Source organism: Mytilinidion resinicola (assembly GCF_010093595.1).
Source record: "Mytilinidion resinicola strain CBS 304.34 unplaced genomic scaffold BDZ99scaffold_31, whole genome shotgun sequence".
Lineage (NCBI taxonomy): Eukaryota > Fungi > Ascomycota > Dothideomycetes > Mytilinidiales > Mytilinidiaceae > Mytilinidion > Mytilinidion resinicola.
The window spans coordinates 101686-119957 of NW_022985467.1; the positions used below are offsets into that span (position 1 = coordinate 101686).

General features: G+C 52.5%; 3 protein-coding genes across 3 annotated transcripts; all 3 read left to right on the forward strand.

The window, feature by feature from the left end:
• Positions 1 to 4508: 4508 nt before the first annotated feature.
• On the forward strand, positions 4509 to 5748 carry BDZ99DRAFT_468791 (uncharacterized protein). The gene has a single exon (XM_033721345.1). The coding sequence runs from the start codon at positions 4570 to 4572 to the stop codon at positions 5362 to 5364; it is 795 nt and encodes a 264-aa protein (XP_033569535.1). The 5' UTR covers positions 4509 to 4569; the 3' UTR covers positions 5365 to 5748.
• A 599-nt stretch (positions 5749 to 6347) lies between these two features.
• Positions 6348 to 13529, forward strand: BDZ99DRAFT_482709 (uncharacterized protein; the record flags this gene model as incomplete). Its single annotated transcript, XM_033722512.1, has 5 exons — positions 6348 to 6801; positions 6856 to 12031; positions 12245 to 12304; positions 12386 to 12431; positions 12525 to 13529. The coding sequence occupies 5 exons, from the start codon at positions 6348 to 6350 to the stop codon at positions 13527 to 13529; spliced, it is 6741 nt and encodes a 2246-aa protein (XP_033569536.1).
• Positions 13530 to 15431: 1902 nt separating this feature from the next.
• On the forward strand, positions 15432 to 17063 carry BDZ99DRAFT_527300 (uncharacterized protein; the record flags this gene model as incomplete). The annotated part of the gene is made up of 1 exon (XM_033726236.1): positions 15432 to 17063. The coding sequence occupies one exon, from the start codon at positions 15432 to 15434 to the stop codon at positions 17061 to 17063; it is 1632 nt and encodes a 543-aa protein (XP_033569537.1).
• Positions 17064 to 18272: the final 1209 nt, after the last annotated feature.

Sequence of the window (18272 nt, forward strand, 5' to 3'; positions counted from 1 at the left end):
CTATACGTATAGCATTACGTACGGCCTTTTATCCAGCATAACGCACGCCTAAGTACATTGGAAAGGATATACGTGCGGATGCACGTGAAAGTGGAGCTGCGAACGAAGCTCCGCGCCGCTCCAGCCAATGAAAAGATCGGACGAGAGGGAGGGGTTGTGGATGAACAAAAGGATGTGTGCGATCAAACAGAAAGGCTGTGTGGTAAGTGCTCCCCATACTTTGTGCACGTAAGGATTGTATAAGAGACCTCTAACCATGGCTCGATAGCCTACACAAAGCTCTGCCACTGCACCCGCTTTCATGCCGCGTTGCTGAAGGTCTGGGAGCATCCGCAGTGCTTGCCTACCGCTGACTGCCAAGTGAGATTCACCAACCTCACCTGAGTCATCTCCTCACTTTCTTCCTCCTCACCTCTTCATCCTCACCTTCCCTCCACCATCCTCCATCAATTCTCAGACCCCACCACCTTGCATCGCCACACCACCTTTCCGGTTGCCGCTTACAATCATGGATGATCAGATGCAGGGTGACTATCTGGCCCTCATCTTGAGCGATGATTTCCAGCCGTCTGCGAAAGGTAAGCTCAATCCCGCTTCCTAAAAGACTGGTCGCTGACGTGTACTGCGCTACCTGTAGATACACTGAATGCCTCCCCACGCTACCCTACCTCGTTTAGCGGATCGATTCCACCGGTTCGATTTGTCTTCACCATGCTCGCTATCCTGACTTTTCTTGCCATCGCATACATACATTCTGGAATCCTTGCTCGTTGGCGCGGCGCGATGTCAAGCTGGATAGCTGATGCGCTTTCCGCATGCAAAGCAGGTCTATCCCGCGCGATTCTCGCAATTGTTGGATGGTTCGCTATCGCCTCCCAACTTTGCCGACTACTTCTTCGATGGCCTGGAGCAATATCTCGCCGCATAGTTGATGCATTTCGACGCTACAAAGCAGTATTCGGCCGCGCGATAACTGCAACCGCTGGAACCCTCCACTCTGCCTATCGACGGTCCCGACACCTTCTTCAATGGGCCGGACCCATGTCTCGCCGCGTAGTTGATGCGCTTCGTCGCTGTAAGGCAATACTGTGTCGTAGGACGAAACCTCAACCGCACCAAAGCCTTCCATCCTATATCTCTACATGGGTTCCGAAGCTTCGGCATGCGACCCAGGCCGACATTCTCAACCTCGGGCTCGACCAAGATACTCTCGACTTACGGCGCCGAGTACAGACTGCGTTCAAACACTTTCGCGATCCAACCACAGCCTTGCGCAAGTGCCGAGATCGCTATATCCTTGTCCTCTTTCCAGTAGCAACAGAACAGCGTCGCCTTCGACTGAGGAATGATTTGGATGCTATGCTAGCGCATCTGAAGACACATCTGAGACCTGGGCCGGCGATCAACAACGAGGAATATGATGCATGGGTCACAACATTGTTCTCTCTAAAGAAAGCTGCTACGGATGCAGGAGCGGATGCATACTGGCGAAATTTCTTCGCGCATGACCCCATCATCCAGGATGTGGAGAATGACTTCCTGGAATACATTGGCCGGGGAAACAGATGGCTACGTTATCCATCTACGGCTGACACCAATACTTCCTCTCTGGCTTCCTCACAGCCACAGCGTCGCAGCGAGCACCGTCATGCTAGAGGTACTCCGGGTCCGGAAAAAGCCTACCATAAGCCAGCCGCCAGCACCGAGATTCCTCTCACCGAGCCTAAGGGTCCCCATTCTGTACCCACAGGCAAGCACGCCGAAGCCACAAAGGCCGAGATGGTAACGCAGCTGCATTCGGCTTTCCAGCGGGATGACACTGCTAGGGTTACTTCAGAGCCATTCATATCCGTGCAAACCCAAGCGGAGGAGAGCCAGACTCGCGGCGTCTGCTCTGCTGGCTCAAAGCTCAGCAACATTGAATGGCGCGAGCCCATGGAGATCAGCGAGGACTCTGATTCGGAGCATTCCGACAGCGAAAGTGACGACGATGAGGATGATACGGGAGCAGTCAGCGCCGCAACAGATGCTGAAGTTGACATATTGCTTGCTGGTTGTTTGTCGTCCATGAAGCTTCCTACATTGCCTCCGCTTTCAGATGCTGCAGCTCCTCCAGCAGCTACTGCGAATACGGGTCCTATTCCTTCTGATACCCAGGCTACAAGCGGTGTGGCGGATGTGCCAGCTTTCATTTCAGACAATCACCAATCGTCTCGAAATTTGGGCCCAATTATACACTCCACCACGATGATTGGGGATAGCTCCATTTTTCAGTATCCGGCATCTTATAAAGTCTATGAGCTGCCACCTTTGCAGCTGGGTCAGGTTGGGTCCTCACAGCCTACGATTGAGGAGCCAGTTTCGACATCTTTGGCTCCAGCTGCAACACCACAGACTCTCCCCGCCAAGGCTGACACTGATCAGACCGTGCAAGGCCATGCACCGAGTTCGAGTTCAACGGTCGTAACTCTTTCCGCTACTCAAACCAGGCACTTCTCCGATAGCATTAGCCAACCTGTGTACAACCTTCCAGCACCCCCGGTTCTTCCAAGCACAGCACCAATGCAATCCTCTGCCGCTACACCGCATATCGGCACGTCTGCCACTTCGAATGTCGCTTCTGCTGCAGCTGCTAATGGTGCCCCGGCGAGCTTAAGCACTCTGCAGCCCACACCCATCCAAGCTCCAGAACCGAATGACACAGCCAACGACACCGACTCATCGTTGTCTGACCTTGACGAAGATGATGATTTGGATGAAGACTTGGAGGAAGAGTTCAGGTCAAACTTAGAGGCTAGATCTATGGACGAGGATATTGCAGAAGCAGATGGCGATGTTGGGCCGACTTCGTCAAACGTCCAGCCCGGTCAAGACAATGGCGATAGCTCTTTGATGTTTAGGCTGGAGGGCAATGCTGTGGATGCGAATACCAATACCCAGGCTGGCGGTGCACCTACATCGTTGTCGGGCTTTGAATCGCATCCGGCAAATCATCAGAATGGTACCATGCAGGAGTCTTCGAGCCCACCTCAGCATCTCGAATACGACGATAGGTTTCGACCCAAGGGAGACATCGATATGGACGCAGAACATCCCCCAGAAAAGAGCGACGATAGCAACGAGGATCTGGACATGGCGAAGCCAGATGCTGGGACTGGCGGCCACGGCGTCGCTCCTAGTCCATCTTCTCGACTCGTTCTCTCCAACTCTGGTCCCGTGCATGAAGACCTTGACATGGGCGATGCGTCCGAAAAAAGGGCAGAAACGCCAGTACATCCACAGGAACCGGCAAATGCAGACACTCTCGCGCTTAGTATGCCTGTGGGATCCCCTTTTGTTTCACAGCTCGTGCCTATCAGTATCATAGGCGTTTTGAACGAGTACCTCGCCGTGCGTCAAGTCAGACTCCAATACATGCTCGCTCGCATGGAAATGGTGAACTTGGAGCTCGGCATTGGTTATTCTCGACACTTCTTGATCATGATCGCTCGAGCCACGGAGCAGCGATATGCCATGCAATTCCTCAAGGGCCGCTCGACGTCGATACCTGATTCGGACATGGAATATAAAAGCAAGATAACGTCTGAGATTATCAAGATTGTCAAATCCGACACGAAATGGTTCCTCGATTTCCTCCAAACGGTCGCAGATACAGTCGAAGATCAGGTCGCTCTGCGGGCTGCGTACGAGAATACGGACGGGATTGCAGCCCCAGAAGGCCCTGATGCTGACGCGAGCCTCGACATGTCGGAGCAAACCGCAGTCGTTCTTAATGGTGCCGGCCGTTCAGTTGCCCTGGACCAACCCCGCGGTGGCGAAGTCTACGACAGTATGGATATGGGCGATGCAACTACGGGACTATTTCGGCAAGCGGATGTGCCTCGCGCATCGAGTAATCTCCAGCCCACGTTCCAGGCCTTCAGCTCTTACGCTTCCAGTCCGGCATCTCAACCTCAGCTGGAACAAACAACCGAAGGCACCTCTAGCTCAGCTTTTCTCGCAGATCCCGCACGAACGGAAGGCAGTGCGGATGCACCCAACACTGGAGCATCATCATATATGCGCCCACATGCGTATGGACTAACTCCTATTTTGGAGGAGGCTGACCCTGTTGAACAAGGCCCCGAGGGTGCAATTCCCGAACTTACGCCTCTTCATATTTTTGGCGTTGACGTTGATTACTTGCCTCTGCGCCAGTCGCGGCTCCAGGAAATCTTCGAAATCCTTGACGAAGCCAACACGCGGCTCAACACTGGATACACACGAAGCTGGGTGGCAATCATTGCACAAGCAGTGGAGCGCAAATTCTCCGCGGAATGGCTAGAGGATAGCTCGGTGCCTATGCCAATATCAAGATCGAGGTACACCGGCAACATAGCGCAAGAGATCTCAAATATCCTCCAAAATACTTCCGCAACGGACAGTAACTTCCTTCTTGAGTTCCTAGAAAACATGGCGCGCACAGTCGAGGATAAGGACGCATTGGAAGCCGCAAATAATGAGAATAAGGACGCGGCCGTGCCGCAATCGACAGCTCCCGTGGCCCCGTCTCCGCAGGCCCAACCGTCCATGGCAGAAGTTGTCCCAGCATTTCCAATCCATGTACAGGGCGTTACCTTCCAAGCCGCGCGCCAGCACCGCCTGAATTCTCTCTTCTGGACGCTAGAGCGTACGAATTGTCAATACGACGGCCATCTCAGCCAAATTCGGCTGATCGAATGGGCACGCACTCGCGAGGTATATCATGCTCGAAAAGCCGTGAATTCGCGAGATGATGACAAAGAGGCGGTTTACACGAAGGCAATGCGCGAGGAATATGGTGGTATTCAGATGGAGGGACCTGACTCCTTCAACTCGAGATACCACGCTTTCCAGTCGTATCTGAACAGCGACTCTGGCAAAGATGCAAGGGAGGTCATCGAGCGTAAGGAGCAGGCTGATTCCCAGTTCAACGACCTGCCGGAGCCACAAGATGCGGCCGAAGAAGCCTCCGGAGCCCGGGCGGAGCAGCGCAAGAATCGCGAGGAGCAAAAGGCCCGGATTGACAAGAAAGCCAAAGCCCGCGTCGATCGAACGAGAACACAGGGAGCTGATGACGCTCCTGTCGACGACGAGGATCGTAAGCACAAGTCTTCGGGTAAAAAGCCCTCGTTGCCTACAGAGTTCAAGCGCGCCACGGCCAAACAGCTTGCTAAGCGCCACCTAAAACCTTTGAAGGGGCGGAACTCTGCAAGTTCTACCACCACCCCAGCAACGCTTCCCATTGCTCCGGTCTTGCAGCCCTCTCAGCAAGTAACGGAAGGCGACGAAACGGACCCAGATGACCATTTTGCGAACAAGTATGGGGACTCTGACCAGTTCTGAGCGACCGATATTGGTGGCTGCCGTCGCTATTGGCTTCATTACTTCTTTCTCTTTTCTTTCTAGGTCCACAATGCGGTTGTATAATGGGAGTATAGAGCTTTCTTTGTGTTTTGGTTGATATATCAGGTTAGGCAAACGGGGTGTTTTCGGATTCTGTTGGATGATGGCCAGAGATGCGAAAAGTGTCTAGCATTCTGACCAACACACACCTGCTCTCGCGTCATTTCTACATGGTGCTAGTCATTATGTACAGCCTGACAGCTGTGTATTCGACAAAGCAATATGTAGGAACGAGGCGAGGGTACGGGAGGCTTTCCTACCTGACAGTTTGGAGTCGCGTGCTGGTTTAGTCTTGTATATAGGAAATGAGAAAGCTTTAGATACATGTTTGAACTTCCAACTTTGTAATGTCTACCTGTTAATACAACACGCGTAATAGTCTCACTCCTTGCTAAAACCTTCTCCATGCAAAAAACCACCCTCCTACATTACTACGCCATAAGTCTGGGTACCCGGATTTATCGCTGTTTGGCTCCAATCTTGCTCATTTGATACAACTATGAGGAGCGGCCCAGCTAGTAAGCAGCCAGTAAGTCAAGAAGCAGTCTAATTTGCACTGCTTGAAACTTGACATCGTACCTGAAGTTTTGTAATTCCGTAGGGGTACCCCATTCCACTCGCAAGTCTTGCAACTAGTGAATAGAGGACCTCTTGTTGCCTCTCCAACATTCAGCGTCTCTAAAAATCACTGAATGACGTCATTTCGTGATTCTGCAGCAGCTTTACATTCACCTCTCAGTGTCTCGGCTAAGCCTTGGCGCTGCCCCGAGCGCCCGCGCTACTATTTCATAACATTGCACTCGCGTTTGACGGACCTCCCGCCCCACCACCAACTTCCGTGACACCCTACTACTCAAGAATAACCTCAACCTCCCACTCTGCGGCTTGCACACAGCACAGGTTCTTGGCGCACACTCTCCACAATGGCTGCTCTCGGAGAGCATACGCCACTCAACTGGCTAATGGACTTCGATCGTGCTATGCAGGAGGTTTGGGACAAGGAGGTCCGAGTATTGCTGTACATCTATATGACAATGGGGAAGGCCCTCCGCTTATGGATAAACACTGGGCTGCCTTGGGAACGCCGGACCAAGTACAAGGCTATGGTGAACCGTCCGTGTTCTGAAGATAGCTCCATTTGCGTGAAGTCGTACCCGATTACGAAGAAACGCGCGACCACATCAAGCACTCCGTCTTTAAGCACAACGTCTTCGAGCACAAGGCCCTCCAGCACGACATGCTCCAGCACGATGACAGCACAATGGGCAGCTTTAGAAACAGCGGAATCGAAAGTGACTTTCGAATTCGAGGACATCCTTCCGGGTGGATACCTCCCCGGTGGCCTCGATGACTTGAAGTCATTCAAGAATGAGAATGGTACGTTCGGTGGCTATGTCCTTAGTGTCGTTCTGCTAATACAAGTTCTTCCAGCTACACTGCACATAAACGAGACGAAGAGCTATTCGACTGTTCGCAATTCCTTGCCTTCTATCGAATTCAAGCCAACATATAGAGAATTGATGTCCTCATTTCTACTATGGAGCCTCGCCATCTATGGTGTATGGTCCATCTTCGAATACTGCATCGCACCTGTCATTCGCTGGTTATTTCCCAGCGGTGGACAGGCTCCTCCACCTATTCCTGCAACCCAGCCTCCAAAAAACGGCGGAAACAACGGCCCGCCTCCGCCTCCTCCTCCACCTCCACCACCTCCTCCGCCCGGTCCCCCTGGCCCGCCTGGCCCGCCCGGCCCTCCTGGTCCTCCCGGTCCTCCTTCGCATGTGCCGGTACTTCCTACGTCGCCTGTTCTTTCCGACAACAACGCATTCGTTCTTCTAGGTTCCACTCAGCCAACTGCAGACCAATTGAATATTCTTTTCGCGCTTTTCGCCATGTTGCTCAATAGCCCACAACACCACGAGCGTCTCTGGGACTTGCTTGATACATTTATTGAGCAGCGTCCTGCAAGACGTGCGACGCAAAAAGATTTCGACACTGCTGGGCTTGACGAAGATACAATGAAACTCAACAACGCCGTGCGCGGAGTGTTCGGAGGCCGGAAGGATCTAGTCTGCGTGTCGGGTCGAGCGAGAGCGCGATTCATGAGGGTGCATGCGCCCTCAGCGTCAGAGGGGGAGAGCTCCCGGATGCTTCACGACTTGGCTGCGAGACTGGCCATTTTGCAGCGAGAAGTCAAGAACTTGCGTAACACTGGCCATAATTACCCGGAAGCTGGGCCGTCCCCATCACACGGTGAATCATCGCACAATGTCAGGGATTTGCAAACGGAACTCAAAACAATACGGGAAGAGCTTAAGAAGAAGCCTAGCAAGCTGCTCGTAGATTCTCTTCGTACCGGTCTCAGACTGCAAGAAGAGGCTTTTGACAAGCACAAGAAGCGAGTTGCAGAGGATCGAGCTTCGTTCGACTTTGCTAAGAACCTCCACGGCAATGTAAAGGACCTTGAACGTCAGAACCGCGAGCTGCGGGACAGAATTTCGGCACTTGAGGGAAAACGTAGTCGTGAAGCAGAAGACCATGCAGAAGCTGAAGCGAGGCAGGCGTTGTTGTTCCAAAAACAACTGGCTCAGCAAGGTCGCCAATACGCAGAGCAGCTTACGGCCGTGCAACATCAGCTTGCCCTCGTCTTGGAGAGGTTGGACGACGGCCAAGCTCTGCCTACTACTTCTACGTCTTCTACAACGCCTGACATAACCTCGCCATCCACGACAACTCTTCCCAAAACGGACCGGCAATCTGCGCGTCCTCCGCCATCCGACGATCTCCCTCTTGAGGAGCACGAGAGCTTTTCCACACAGGACGAGACTGTTCGACGCAACACCTCTGCAGGCCAAACCGATGCTACAACCTATACTTTTGCTGAATTTCAAAACACCCAGCTTCAAGAGCATGACAGTTCTGTGGATGATACCGGCGAAGCCAGCTCCGTGTCTAAGCCAAAGAGCAGGGGGAAGGCTAGAGCCTCCGAAGCGGAAGTCCGGCAGCAGGAGCTCGGCAGCAGAACCCGAAAACTCCCGCCACCTCCATCCGTTTCCCAGCAGCCGATTCAGAAGTTTACCTGCATCAGCTGCGGAAATGACTTCACAATCACGCATTTAATGAAGACACATGATGGCGTCTCGGTCTGCAATCGGTGTCAGGAGGAGCAACAGGCTATTGCCGAGGACGCCATTGCGAACAAGCTCAATTCGGATAACCAGCACAGCAGCGCTGGGGATAACTTCAACCACTCGAGGCGACTCACGACTATTGAGCCTGACTCTACACTACATGTTGCCGAAGCGGGGCCGAATGTCGCTGCGCTTCCATTAATATCGCCAATCAAACCAGATTCTACCGCGCAGGGCATATCGGAAACTCCTACAAGTAACATCGCCATGGATACCGCTCAACAAGCGCCAGACGACCCGACCGTCAGCGGTGTCTTAGCAGCTCATGGGGCTCAGCAATCCGATGACAAGAAGGCTGCAAATCAGGACACCAATCATTCTGGAGCAATCTTTGGCCAAAGGGAGTGGCGGGAATCCAGTGAGGAAGACGACGAGTCCGAATCAGACAGTGAAAATGAGGATGAGGATGAGGCCGGCCAAAGTGGCGCTGGTGTCGTCAACCCAGGGAATGACGAGGACTTTGACTCTGAACTACTGTTTCGACTCAATTCGGTATCCTTTAGCGCCCCCGTCAATGATCATTTCGGCCTATCCAGACTCATTAGTCAACCCGGTGCTGGCGTTGCAGGGGAGACACCGCCAATTCTCTCTGCTGGGCAAGATGATACCGCTCGCCCCTCAATCTCTACGGCCGTGCCCAACGCTGTGGAGGTGAGCCCGGATACCCAGCCTCCAGCGACGTCTGCATCTATGGAGACTGCAGTTCAGGATACCACATCGAGCTCGGCTGGCAATCGCGTTGGGGGTTCGGCTCCTCCTACACCAACTGTCAGAAGTAAACCGGCTGAATCATCGTCACCACTACCTGCACCCACATCGTGGAGGCCGGAAGGCACCATTACAGCATCTGATTTCTTCAGCGTTGCGCCTGAGCCAACTGCTCTTCGACCTCCCGCCGCAACAGCTCCTGTGAAGCTGTTCTCATCTGCAGCATCCTTAGCTCCCGTTGCGGCTACTCCGCGTATTCCTACCCCCGCGAGCCAAGCTCCGCCTCTCAATTTGACTAGTTTCGATATATCCGGTCTATTGAAGAAGCCGGAAGCCACCAAAGAGACTACGTCTAGGCCAGAGAGCGCTACGGCGCTCTTCAAATTTGACTATCCACCGATCGCCGTCGATTCTAGCACTGATTTGAAGGCTGCGCCATCATCGTCACAAGCTGTGGACGCTTCATCGTCGCAGGGTGGGCGTGGTCAGACAGCGGCGAGGGTGCCTGGAGAAGAGGAAGCCATCAATATGTCCAATAACGCCCCAACAACTACAATCACTTTCCCTACCGCTACCGCTGGCAGGGGTCCCTCGACGAGCCCAAGAGCTGTACAGACCTCCTCGGAAGCTGAGCCAGTTACGACTCAGACAGGACCGACTCCATCAATAACTGGTCCTATCGATCTCTCTAGCATGATGAGTCAGCAAGGTAGTGAATCTGGCTCCTCTAAACGATCAGGCTCTGCTCTTGACCAAAACAATGTCGACGCTCCTCAGCCTGATGAGGACATGAGTCAAGGCTTTGGGAGGATCGAAACAACCTCCGAGGAGTTCAAGGGTCGCAAGATCCGTCCGCTGCGAGGGTCCGGGCGAGCTACAGCTTCAGTTTCCGGTAACATCGGTTTAACAGCTTCTAGCTCCCTTTCTCAGCAGTCGTCTTCTACTCTTCAGGCCGCTCATGATACCGCGATTGGAGGCTCCACAGGAGACCCCAGCGCTACTCAACGGCCCAAACCCATTGTTTGGCCTGATGATGGTTGGAGTGATAGCGACGAGGAGGACCATCATGCGCAATATCCTCCTAGGCAGAGTATTCCACTTGCTCCAGGCTCAGCCGCTCAGGCCCCCGATCAGCCCGCAGGCCCTGTCAATACTGCACCAAATGCTGCTATTTACACGTCTGTAGAAGAGTCTTACGGTGCCGCCACTGGCGAACACAAACAAGGCGTCCCCCCGACGGGCAAAACTGCGGGTGGAAGTGACTTTGACACCAGTATGGCTGATCCGCTTCCTGAAAGCGAGGAAGCAAGGAGGTTACATGATTGGGTGGATCAGGACATGGCAGCAATGGCTGATGCACAAGATGAGACTTTTGGCACTCTTTCAGATATCGACATGAACGTCGCCGCAGCATTCGATCTTCTGAATAGCCCGAGCTTTGATGCTGATCTTCAGAATGGCCTCTACGACGTTCCAGGTACCACTACTGGACAACCAGGCCCACCAGAGTACCTAGAGGATATCGATATGGCCTTTTACCCTCCTGCTTCCTTCACGAACCTAGGACCCGAGCCTCAGCCTTTCGACCAGAGCTTTGCGCAGCCAAGGTCAATGGCCTCAGTGTACAGCGGCCCAAACTTCGAGGGACAAGCAGGCGGGTCCAATGTGGTCACATCTTCAACGGTGCTGCCTGCTAGGGGCTTTCCAGGCTACGGATTCCAGAACCTCGCGTCCAACGGCGGTGCCAGTTCTTTTGCGCTCCTTAACACCGCCTTTGCGAACTCGCCTCGAAATCACGAGACGTCTTCAGCACGCTCTTTCTCGCCCCTTCAATCGCCGAGGAGTCTTCCATCAAATTCAGAACCCTCCTTCTCGCCCCCTCAATCGCGGAGTAGTTCTCCTTTAGGCGCTATTCGTTCTGCGCACGTACCGCAGCTCGAGTATGGTGAGAACGATGAGGCTGAGCTTGGCAGCTTATACGTGGAGAGCTCGGACAACGATGACTCTGACGAGTCTGTTATGATGGAAGATGTAGAAGACTTGGGTGGTGTGGAAGATGTGCCTATCAATTCAGGCGACCGTGATACCCGCACCAGCGCTGAGTATGACGTCCCAAGCCGCAGCGATCTTAGCCAAGGCAACGTCGGACCCAGCAACAGCGCCCACACTTACTCCCCTCCCGAGCCGCCACCAGCTAGTCGAGACCAGGAGGACTTCTACGACGAGGGCGAGCCTAGCGAAGACCCGGACTGCGACCACTACAGCCAGTCAAACCCAGCCAAGCGTCGTAGACAGATCGCAGCTTCTCTACCCCCCGAGCCACAAGCCTCATCCGACGAAGATGACTCGGATGGGTCTGTTGAGTGGGAAGATGGGCTTCCCAATTCCGCCCTCCCTATCCGTCCCTTCTTGCCGCCCTCGGAGCCGGTGTGGACCGATGACCACAACGACATCACGTGGGGCAGATCTCGCGAGCGCGTACTCAACGACCTCTTTGCCGCTTACAACCAGGCTAACGATGCGCACGACACAGGTATCAGTTCGAAGATATTGGAGACTATGGCGCAGGAACGCGAGCAGATGCTGGTAACGGGTGTCCAGCTTGTAGCCCCAGAGTGTCAGGAGGAGGTGTATTTGGAGTTGGCGAGTGACGCGGAGGAGAGCATTACGGAGGCGACGGAAAAACGGTGGAGGATTACGCTGGAGGGGTACGTGTAGCATGTAGTCGATGATGGCGGTCGTTTAGAATGGGTTTTGCGTGCTTGATTCTTTCCATCTCTTCTGTTCCTGATTTTGTTCCTGGATTTCTGCATCTGGGCGTTCCGCTTCTTCCCTTACTCCTTCTTCCCCTTTCCCCCCCATTTCTTACAGCCAGTGTTTGTCGACCGTCCGGCGTACTGCTCAGATCTCCCTCTCTCCAGGCGGCTAGTGGTCTCGTCCCCAGTGATGGAACTGGACTGGGTTAACTTGGAGCCGGGTTGGTGGGTTACTCTGTATATAGGTCTGGGTTGGAGGCTCTGCTTGCCTGGCGTGGAGTGGATTTGAGGCTGTGGAGCCTCCAGGCGCTCCATAGCTTTTCTCTCTCAACGTAGAAGTCGTGGTGTTGAGGTGAGCCGAGGCCTCTGATTGGCTGAGCTATATACTCCGAGGCCTGCAAGGGGATCCTGTCTTAAAATCGTTAGCGCAGCCATACAAAATTAGACCTGTTCCCCTGTGAAATCTCTTGCCCGCTCGATGCCCGTTTTTGAAGCTATTCGCACGCCAGCTCAACACCATATCGCTATGGCCAATACCGCGCCCGTTGACGAGGCCGTACGCCCTCAGCGCTCTATCACCAGCTTCCTTGGTATACGCCATACAGCCCTGGTTACTGACAACGTTATCCTAGCACCTTCTTCAATTAATATAGCCCGTGAGGAAGCCGACGAGGTGACGCAGTTTCGAATCGCTGGAAAAACCTATATCCGTTGTAAACACCTCACACAAGCGCCTCGCCACACTAAGCAGCGCACGTCGCATATATGGAGATGGGGAGAGGATATACAATGGAAGGACGGGACAATTGGACAACCGGACGTTTATTACTGCTATCTTTGTGAGCGTGCAAAGCGAAGCCAGGATTTACCTGTGGTCTCAACCGGTAGAGGAACTGCTGCGGATTATCTTGTGAAGATGCATAAGATGGATAAGAAGTCGGGCGAGCTATGTACTGCTGCGCAAGGCCCTATTCTGCAGTTTAAATCCGCTAGGGCGCTTTATATAGCTACGAACTTTAAGTCCTTAAAGCGCTTACCGCCGATGAGCAATAAATATAAGAGGCTATTCAGCAGCGCATCTATATTGCTGGATAAGCGTAGGAGACGCCTTGGAATAGATATAATTGAGGCAAATAAGTGCCTACAGTTATTCTACGGCCCTCCGCCTACGGATGCATTTAATAATGCAGATCATGCCGCGTTGCTTGGTGCATCGCGAGTATCACCAGCTTCGTTGGCCGAGCAGGTGGAGGAGCGATTGAGGGCATCACAACGCGAGGAAGCAAACGCTATGGCCGCCGACGGCGACGACGAGGCGCTGGCGGAGCAGGAACTACGTGAGGCCGAAGAGGAGGCTATATTAGAGGGCCCTGCACCACCTACTGAGGTTGTAGATGCAGATGAGGATAATATGGTGTTGAGTGATGGCTCGGGATCGCAATTTAGGTAGTAGGTTTGGTCACTTCTCACCCTCAACTTAGCCCACGCTAAGCTACTTTAGGCAATATACTCGGCTTCAACACCTTACAACTCGCTAGCGTGGACCTCCTGTAGCTCCTAGAGCTCCATAGCGATTCCGCTGGGTTGGAGTGGATTTGAGGCCAAACCCAACCCGCTCCAGTCCAGTTCCTTCACTGCTCGTCCCTGCTACTGGAGCTGACTTTCTCAGCCTGTGCGTAAGGCATCCTACGACTTGCGGCCATGATCCCTGCAACCCATTTGTGGGGAGTGGGGGGAGTACGCCTAGTTATGACGGAAGCCAGCTGGGCTGGACGGGTCAGAAAAGGAGGGGGGGTCTGGGCGTGTGCTGCTGGACACACTGGCTGTTCGAAGTTGGGGTTAGAGCTTTTTGTATGGGGTGGTCTTGATACACTTTATAGTATGGAACTGAGAATACTTTGAAAACTCATATTACTACGTGTACTTCTGTGACTACTGCCGTGCCGAATGAAAAGATACGCCACGTAAATACACATACGTACAACAAAAAGCATCCACATCGCACTAATCGAACAGCTCTTCTGCTTCTCGATGCCGGTGTAAGAGGTGGCCCGGCCAGTAAGTAGCTGGTTTATTAGAAGTTATTCCGATTTTTAGTGCGTTGACCTTGACATTGAAAACCGGGCCCAGACTTCTGAACATACAAATATTCTCCTATACGAGCTACAATTCTGAGCGTTAGACACCAATGCTAAAGGTGGCCCAGCTAGTAGGCAGCCAGTGTTCCAAACAGTAATCTAATTCACACTGCATTGGCTTTTACGTTGTATTTCGGGGCCAGAATCTCCAGTAAATAGAGATAACCCTACTCTAGCTATGCCTCTGCATGTTTGATGCTAATGTTAGAGGTGGCCCAGCTAGCAGATTGCTGGCTTTTCAAAAAGAAGTCCAATATGCACTGCTTTGGTTTCCTCCTTGGATTTTGACGCCACATTTCTGACTACGTGGACATCACGCTAAGCATGCTCTGCGCTTGCGTATCGTATGTCAACGTTGGGGTGGCTCACGTAGCAGGCAGCTAGCTTGCTATAAGGTGGCATAATTTCAAATTCGTTGGCCTTTGCATTCAATTTCAACGCCAAAATGTTGGTTTAACAGATATTACTCTATATGGACTCTGCTTTTGCATAGTTCACGCTGATGTTAGGGGTGCCTCAGGTATTAAGAAGCTAGCTTGGCAAAAGACAGTCCAATTGTAATCCACTGGCTATTACGTTGGCTTTTAAGGGTAAATTTCTGACTACGTAGATATCGTGCTAAGCATGCTCTACCCTTGCAGCTTTAACACCGATGTTTGGGGTAGTCCAACGATGAAGTGGGCGGTCAGTCAGAAACCAACTTATTTTGCACTGCATTGACTTTTACACTGAATTCCGAGGCTAGATTCTTAAAGGCTTTGATATCACACTGCGCACACTCTGCTTTTTAATGCCTGATACCGATGTCTAAGATACCCCGGATGATAGGTGGCCGGAAAGTCAAATGACTTCTAGATTTCCACTGCTTTCGCCTAGACATCCTACCTAGAGTTTAAGACTACCTCCTGCTCGCTCAATACCGCTAGAAGGGGTAGCCAAATGAGCAGCTCGCTGATCAGCCGGGGGGTATTCCGATTTGCACGGTGTGGGATTAGGCGAGCAAGGTCATGTGACATGTCACGTGACCCACTCAGATCTAGTGAAACTCATGGATGTCATCTCTACTATATCCGCTTTCACTCCAGCTATCTCCTAGTTGATATCTTCCCTATATTCCTCGGATTATGCCCAATTTCGTTACAAGCACCACTTACAACACCACTCCCTCACGCTGAGCCAATCTCTTCCTTGCCTTCGACGTCGACACCAACGCGATGCCACAAAAAAGCCTCCTAGATGCTGAGGACGGCCGACATGAATCCGAAGCCTTGAGTGCTGAAGTCGCTCTTAATGCTAATAATGTCTTAGCAACTGGACTGACCTCCATCTCCTTGAAGACAGACCCCGCATCCGAGACGAGGGAAGCACGTCGACGAGGTGGCCGGCTCTTGAGTTCCCATGCTCCTGCATTTCAGGGTTCTGCTTCTGCTCTTCCGACAGAAGGAGTTCCACAATCTGCCCTGCTTGCCATTAGTACGACGACCCCATCCCCAGTATCATCTGAGCTCGTTCCCACCAATCTCGCCGGCGCTGATCACTTGGCTCGCCGTCAAGAGCAGCTTGAAGCCATCTATGGAGCGCTGGAGAAAGCCAATATTCGGTTCAAAAGCAACTTGCCGAAAGAACACTTGATCGAGATTGCTCGAGCTAGGGAAGACATATGCACGCAGAAGCGGCCGTTCCATGCGCAGCCGACCGCCTACTCTGAAGAGAAGTATCTCGATCTGACAGAATATGAGATCACCAAGAAGATCGATGGCGCCGACGGAAAGTCCTGGAGCGAGTTGATTGCGAAGCATCCCCAGGCGACTGTCCTCCCGCCTTCTGAGCAGCCATCGGTTGCGCAAATCTCTCTTCATGCGCAGCTCATCCCAAGCGTCGTTGAGAGCAAACTCCCCGGACCCGTGCGCCAGAAACAACTCATCACGCTGTTTGAAGCCTACCGGGAGGTCAACAGCAAGCATCTACGCGCTGGCCATGCCATCCTCCAGAACGAAGAAGACCTAGTCAACCTCTCCCGCCAGGCTGAAGAGGCTCACGCTAGTGCCCCTACAAAGATCCAGTACGAATTCCGCATAGCGCGAGACATCGAGAAGATCAGCGTCTTCAAGACCCGCGACTGGTGGCGCGCCGTCGCCAAATTCCTCCGCCCATTCCAAGTCGCGCCCCAAGACCCAGCGCACCCAGATCTCCTCCCATGGGTCATCGAAGGCGTTGACATGAACACTACTCGTCAGAACCGCCTGAATACCTTGTATAATACGCTAGGCCTAGCTGATGAGCGTCATATCCGGGGCGGGATATCCGTATTCGTTGACGCAGAGATCGTCCAGCTAGCTTTGATTCTGGAGGCGCGTTCGGTCCGAACCTTTAGCCGTATTCGCACGGAGGATGAATACTTGGAAGAGATTCAGGAGAGTATCGAGACCTATTGGCACTCGACTCAAGCTACGTGGCTCTCGCTCGTTCAGCCATTTGATGCCAACCGGGAGCAATTGCGTAAGCAGCAGCAGAAAGCGGTTGCGAAGGAGCCCGTGGAAATATCCCTAGATCTGCGTCAGCTCTTCGGCGAAAAGAGCAACGGGGAGGATGAGAATCTGGAGGAGAAGCGCAATGATACAACGAACATAGCTTCTGGTACGTGGGAGGTGGCAGCGAGTGACGTAAAGAAGACGATACATAAGCCGACGAGGAAGATACTTCGTCCTGTTTCGAGGAGAACTCTACAGCCCTTATCCGATAGTCTGCAAGTGAGCGAGCTAGTACACGATACGCCTGACTCTGCAGCTGCTACAACGTTAGGAGGGTCTCCTGAAACTACGTCGGATGTGGGCAGAGATGATTGATTGGCTTTGGAGCAAGGGATTAGGTAAAGTAATGGTCATGGATACCGCTGGCGATAGGTCTCAGTCCATGTTTTTTGACTGGTTCTGATTCCGATATGTCTGGAAGGCGTTCGGGAAACTCTGATGATGAGAGCTTTTGATAGCATGACAGCTTGAAAACGTGGCACAATTGTCATTCTTGCATTATCTATACTTCATCTTCATGGTCTTCAGGTAGAAAAGAGTTTTAGATAGAGCCGCTGTTTAAAGTATCCAGCACCAAGAATGAAACACTGCTTCGGAACGAATCTATTCCATCTAACTTCTCAAAGTGACCAATGTGCTCAAGGTGCCGCTCTACAACTTCTCTACCTTCTTTTCAACATGTGTTTACAGATACTACGAAGTCAAACTTTACGATACTCGCTGGACTTTTGGGTTATAACAACGCACATACTTAAGATAGGGTGAACATTCTGATTTTTCAATCAAAAGATCTTGTATCATTCCGTATTCAAGATAATACCTGGTCGCTATCCAACCACACCATGAAGAACGATGCAGGCAATCTTTTGAGCCGGTTCGCCTATGCGAAGCGTTTCCAGGGCTGTTAAAATGTTCTTGCATGCTCTATCCCCGTCCAAAGGCTTCCTGCTTTCTGGATTTTGGCTATCGAATTATTTCCCAGCAAGAGTTCTCGCTTGCTTATGCTCTATTATCTTAGATGATGTGGTATTGGCGGCGTGAGAAACGGCGCCCACGTTTGGCCGTATCCATTGTATGGATACAAACGATCCCAATACACCACCCTGTTACCGCAACCACGATGTATATTTCCCAATATGACGCTCAATTTATCGTATCTAGAGTGAATCCCTTGCAGTAGGATAAAGCGCCTTATCGATGAGCCCTTCCAGTCTGCCACTTACACTGTGCGGAATGACGGGTTCCCGCCGTCATTTCATTCACTACCAACTGCAAAGTCTTGGCAGCTGCACCCGCGCGCACACAGGCTTAAATTCCGTCCTTCGTCCTTCGCAGTCCTTCTTTTCTCCACCACCTTCCTTTGAACACACCACCACCTTCCTTTGAACACACCACCACCTTCCTTTGAACACACCACCACCACAAGCTCCACCCACCACGCCGCATCGTCTTTGCGGTGTCCCAAGCATACCCCAGCTGCGAGTGCGCGCACATCACCACCTTGCATATAGGTGTTTCTAGTTC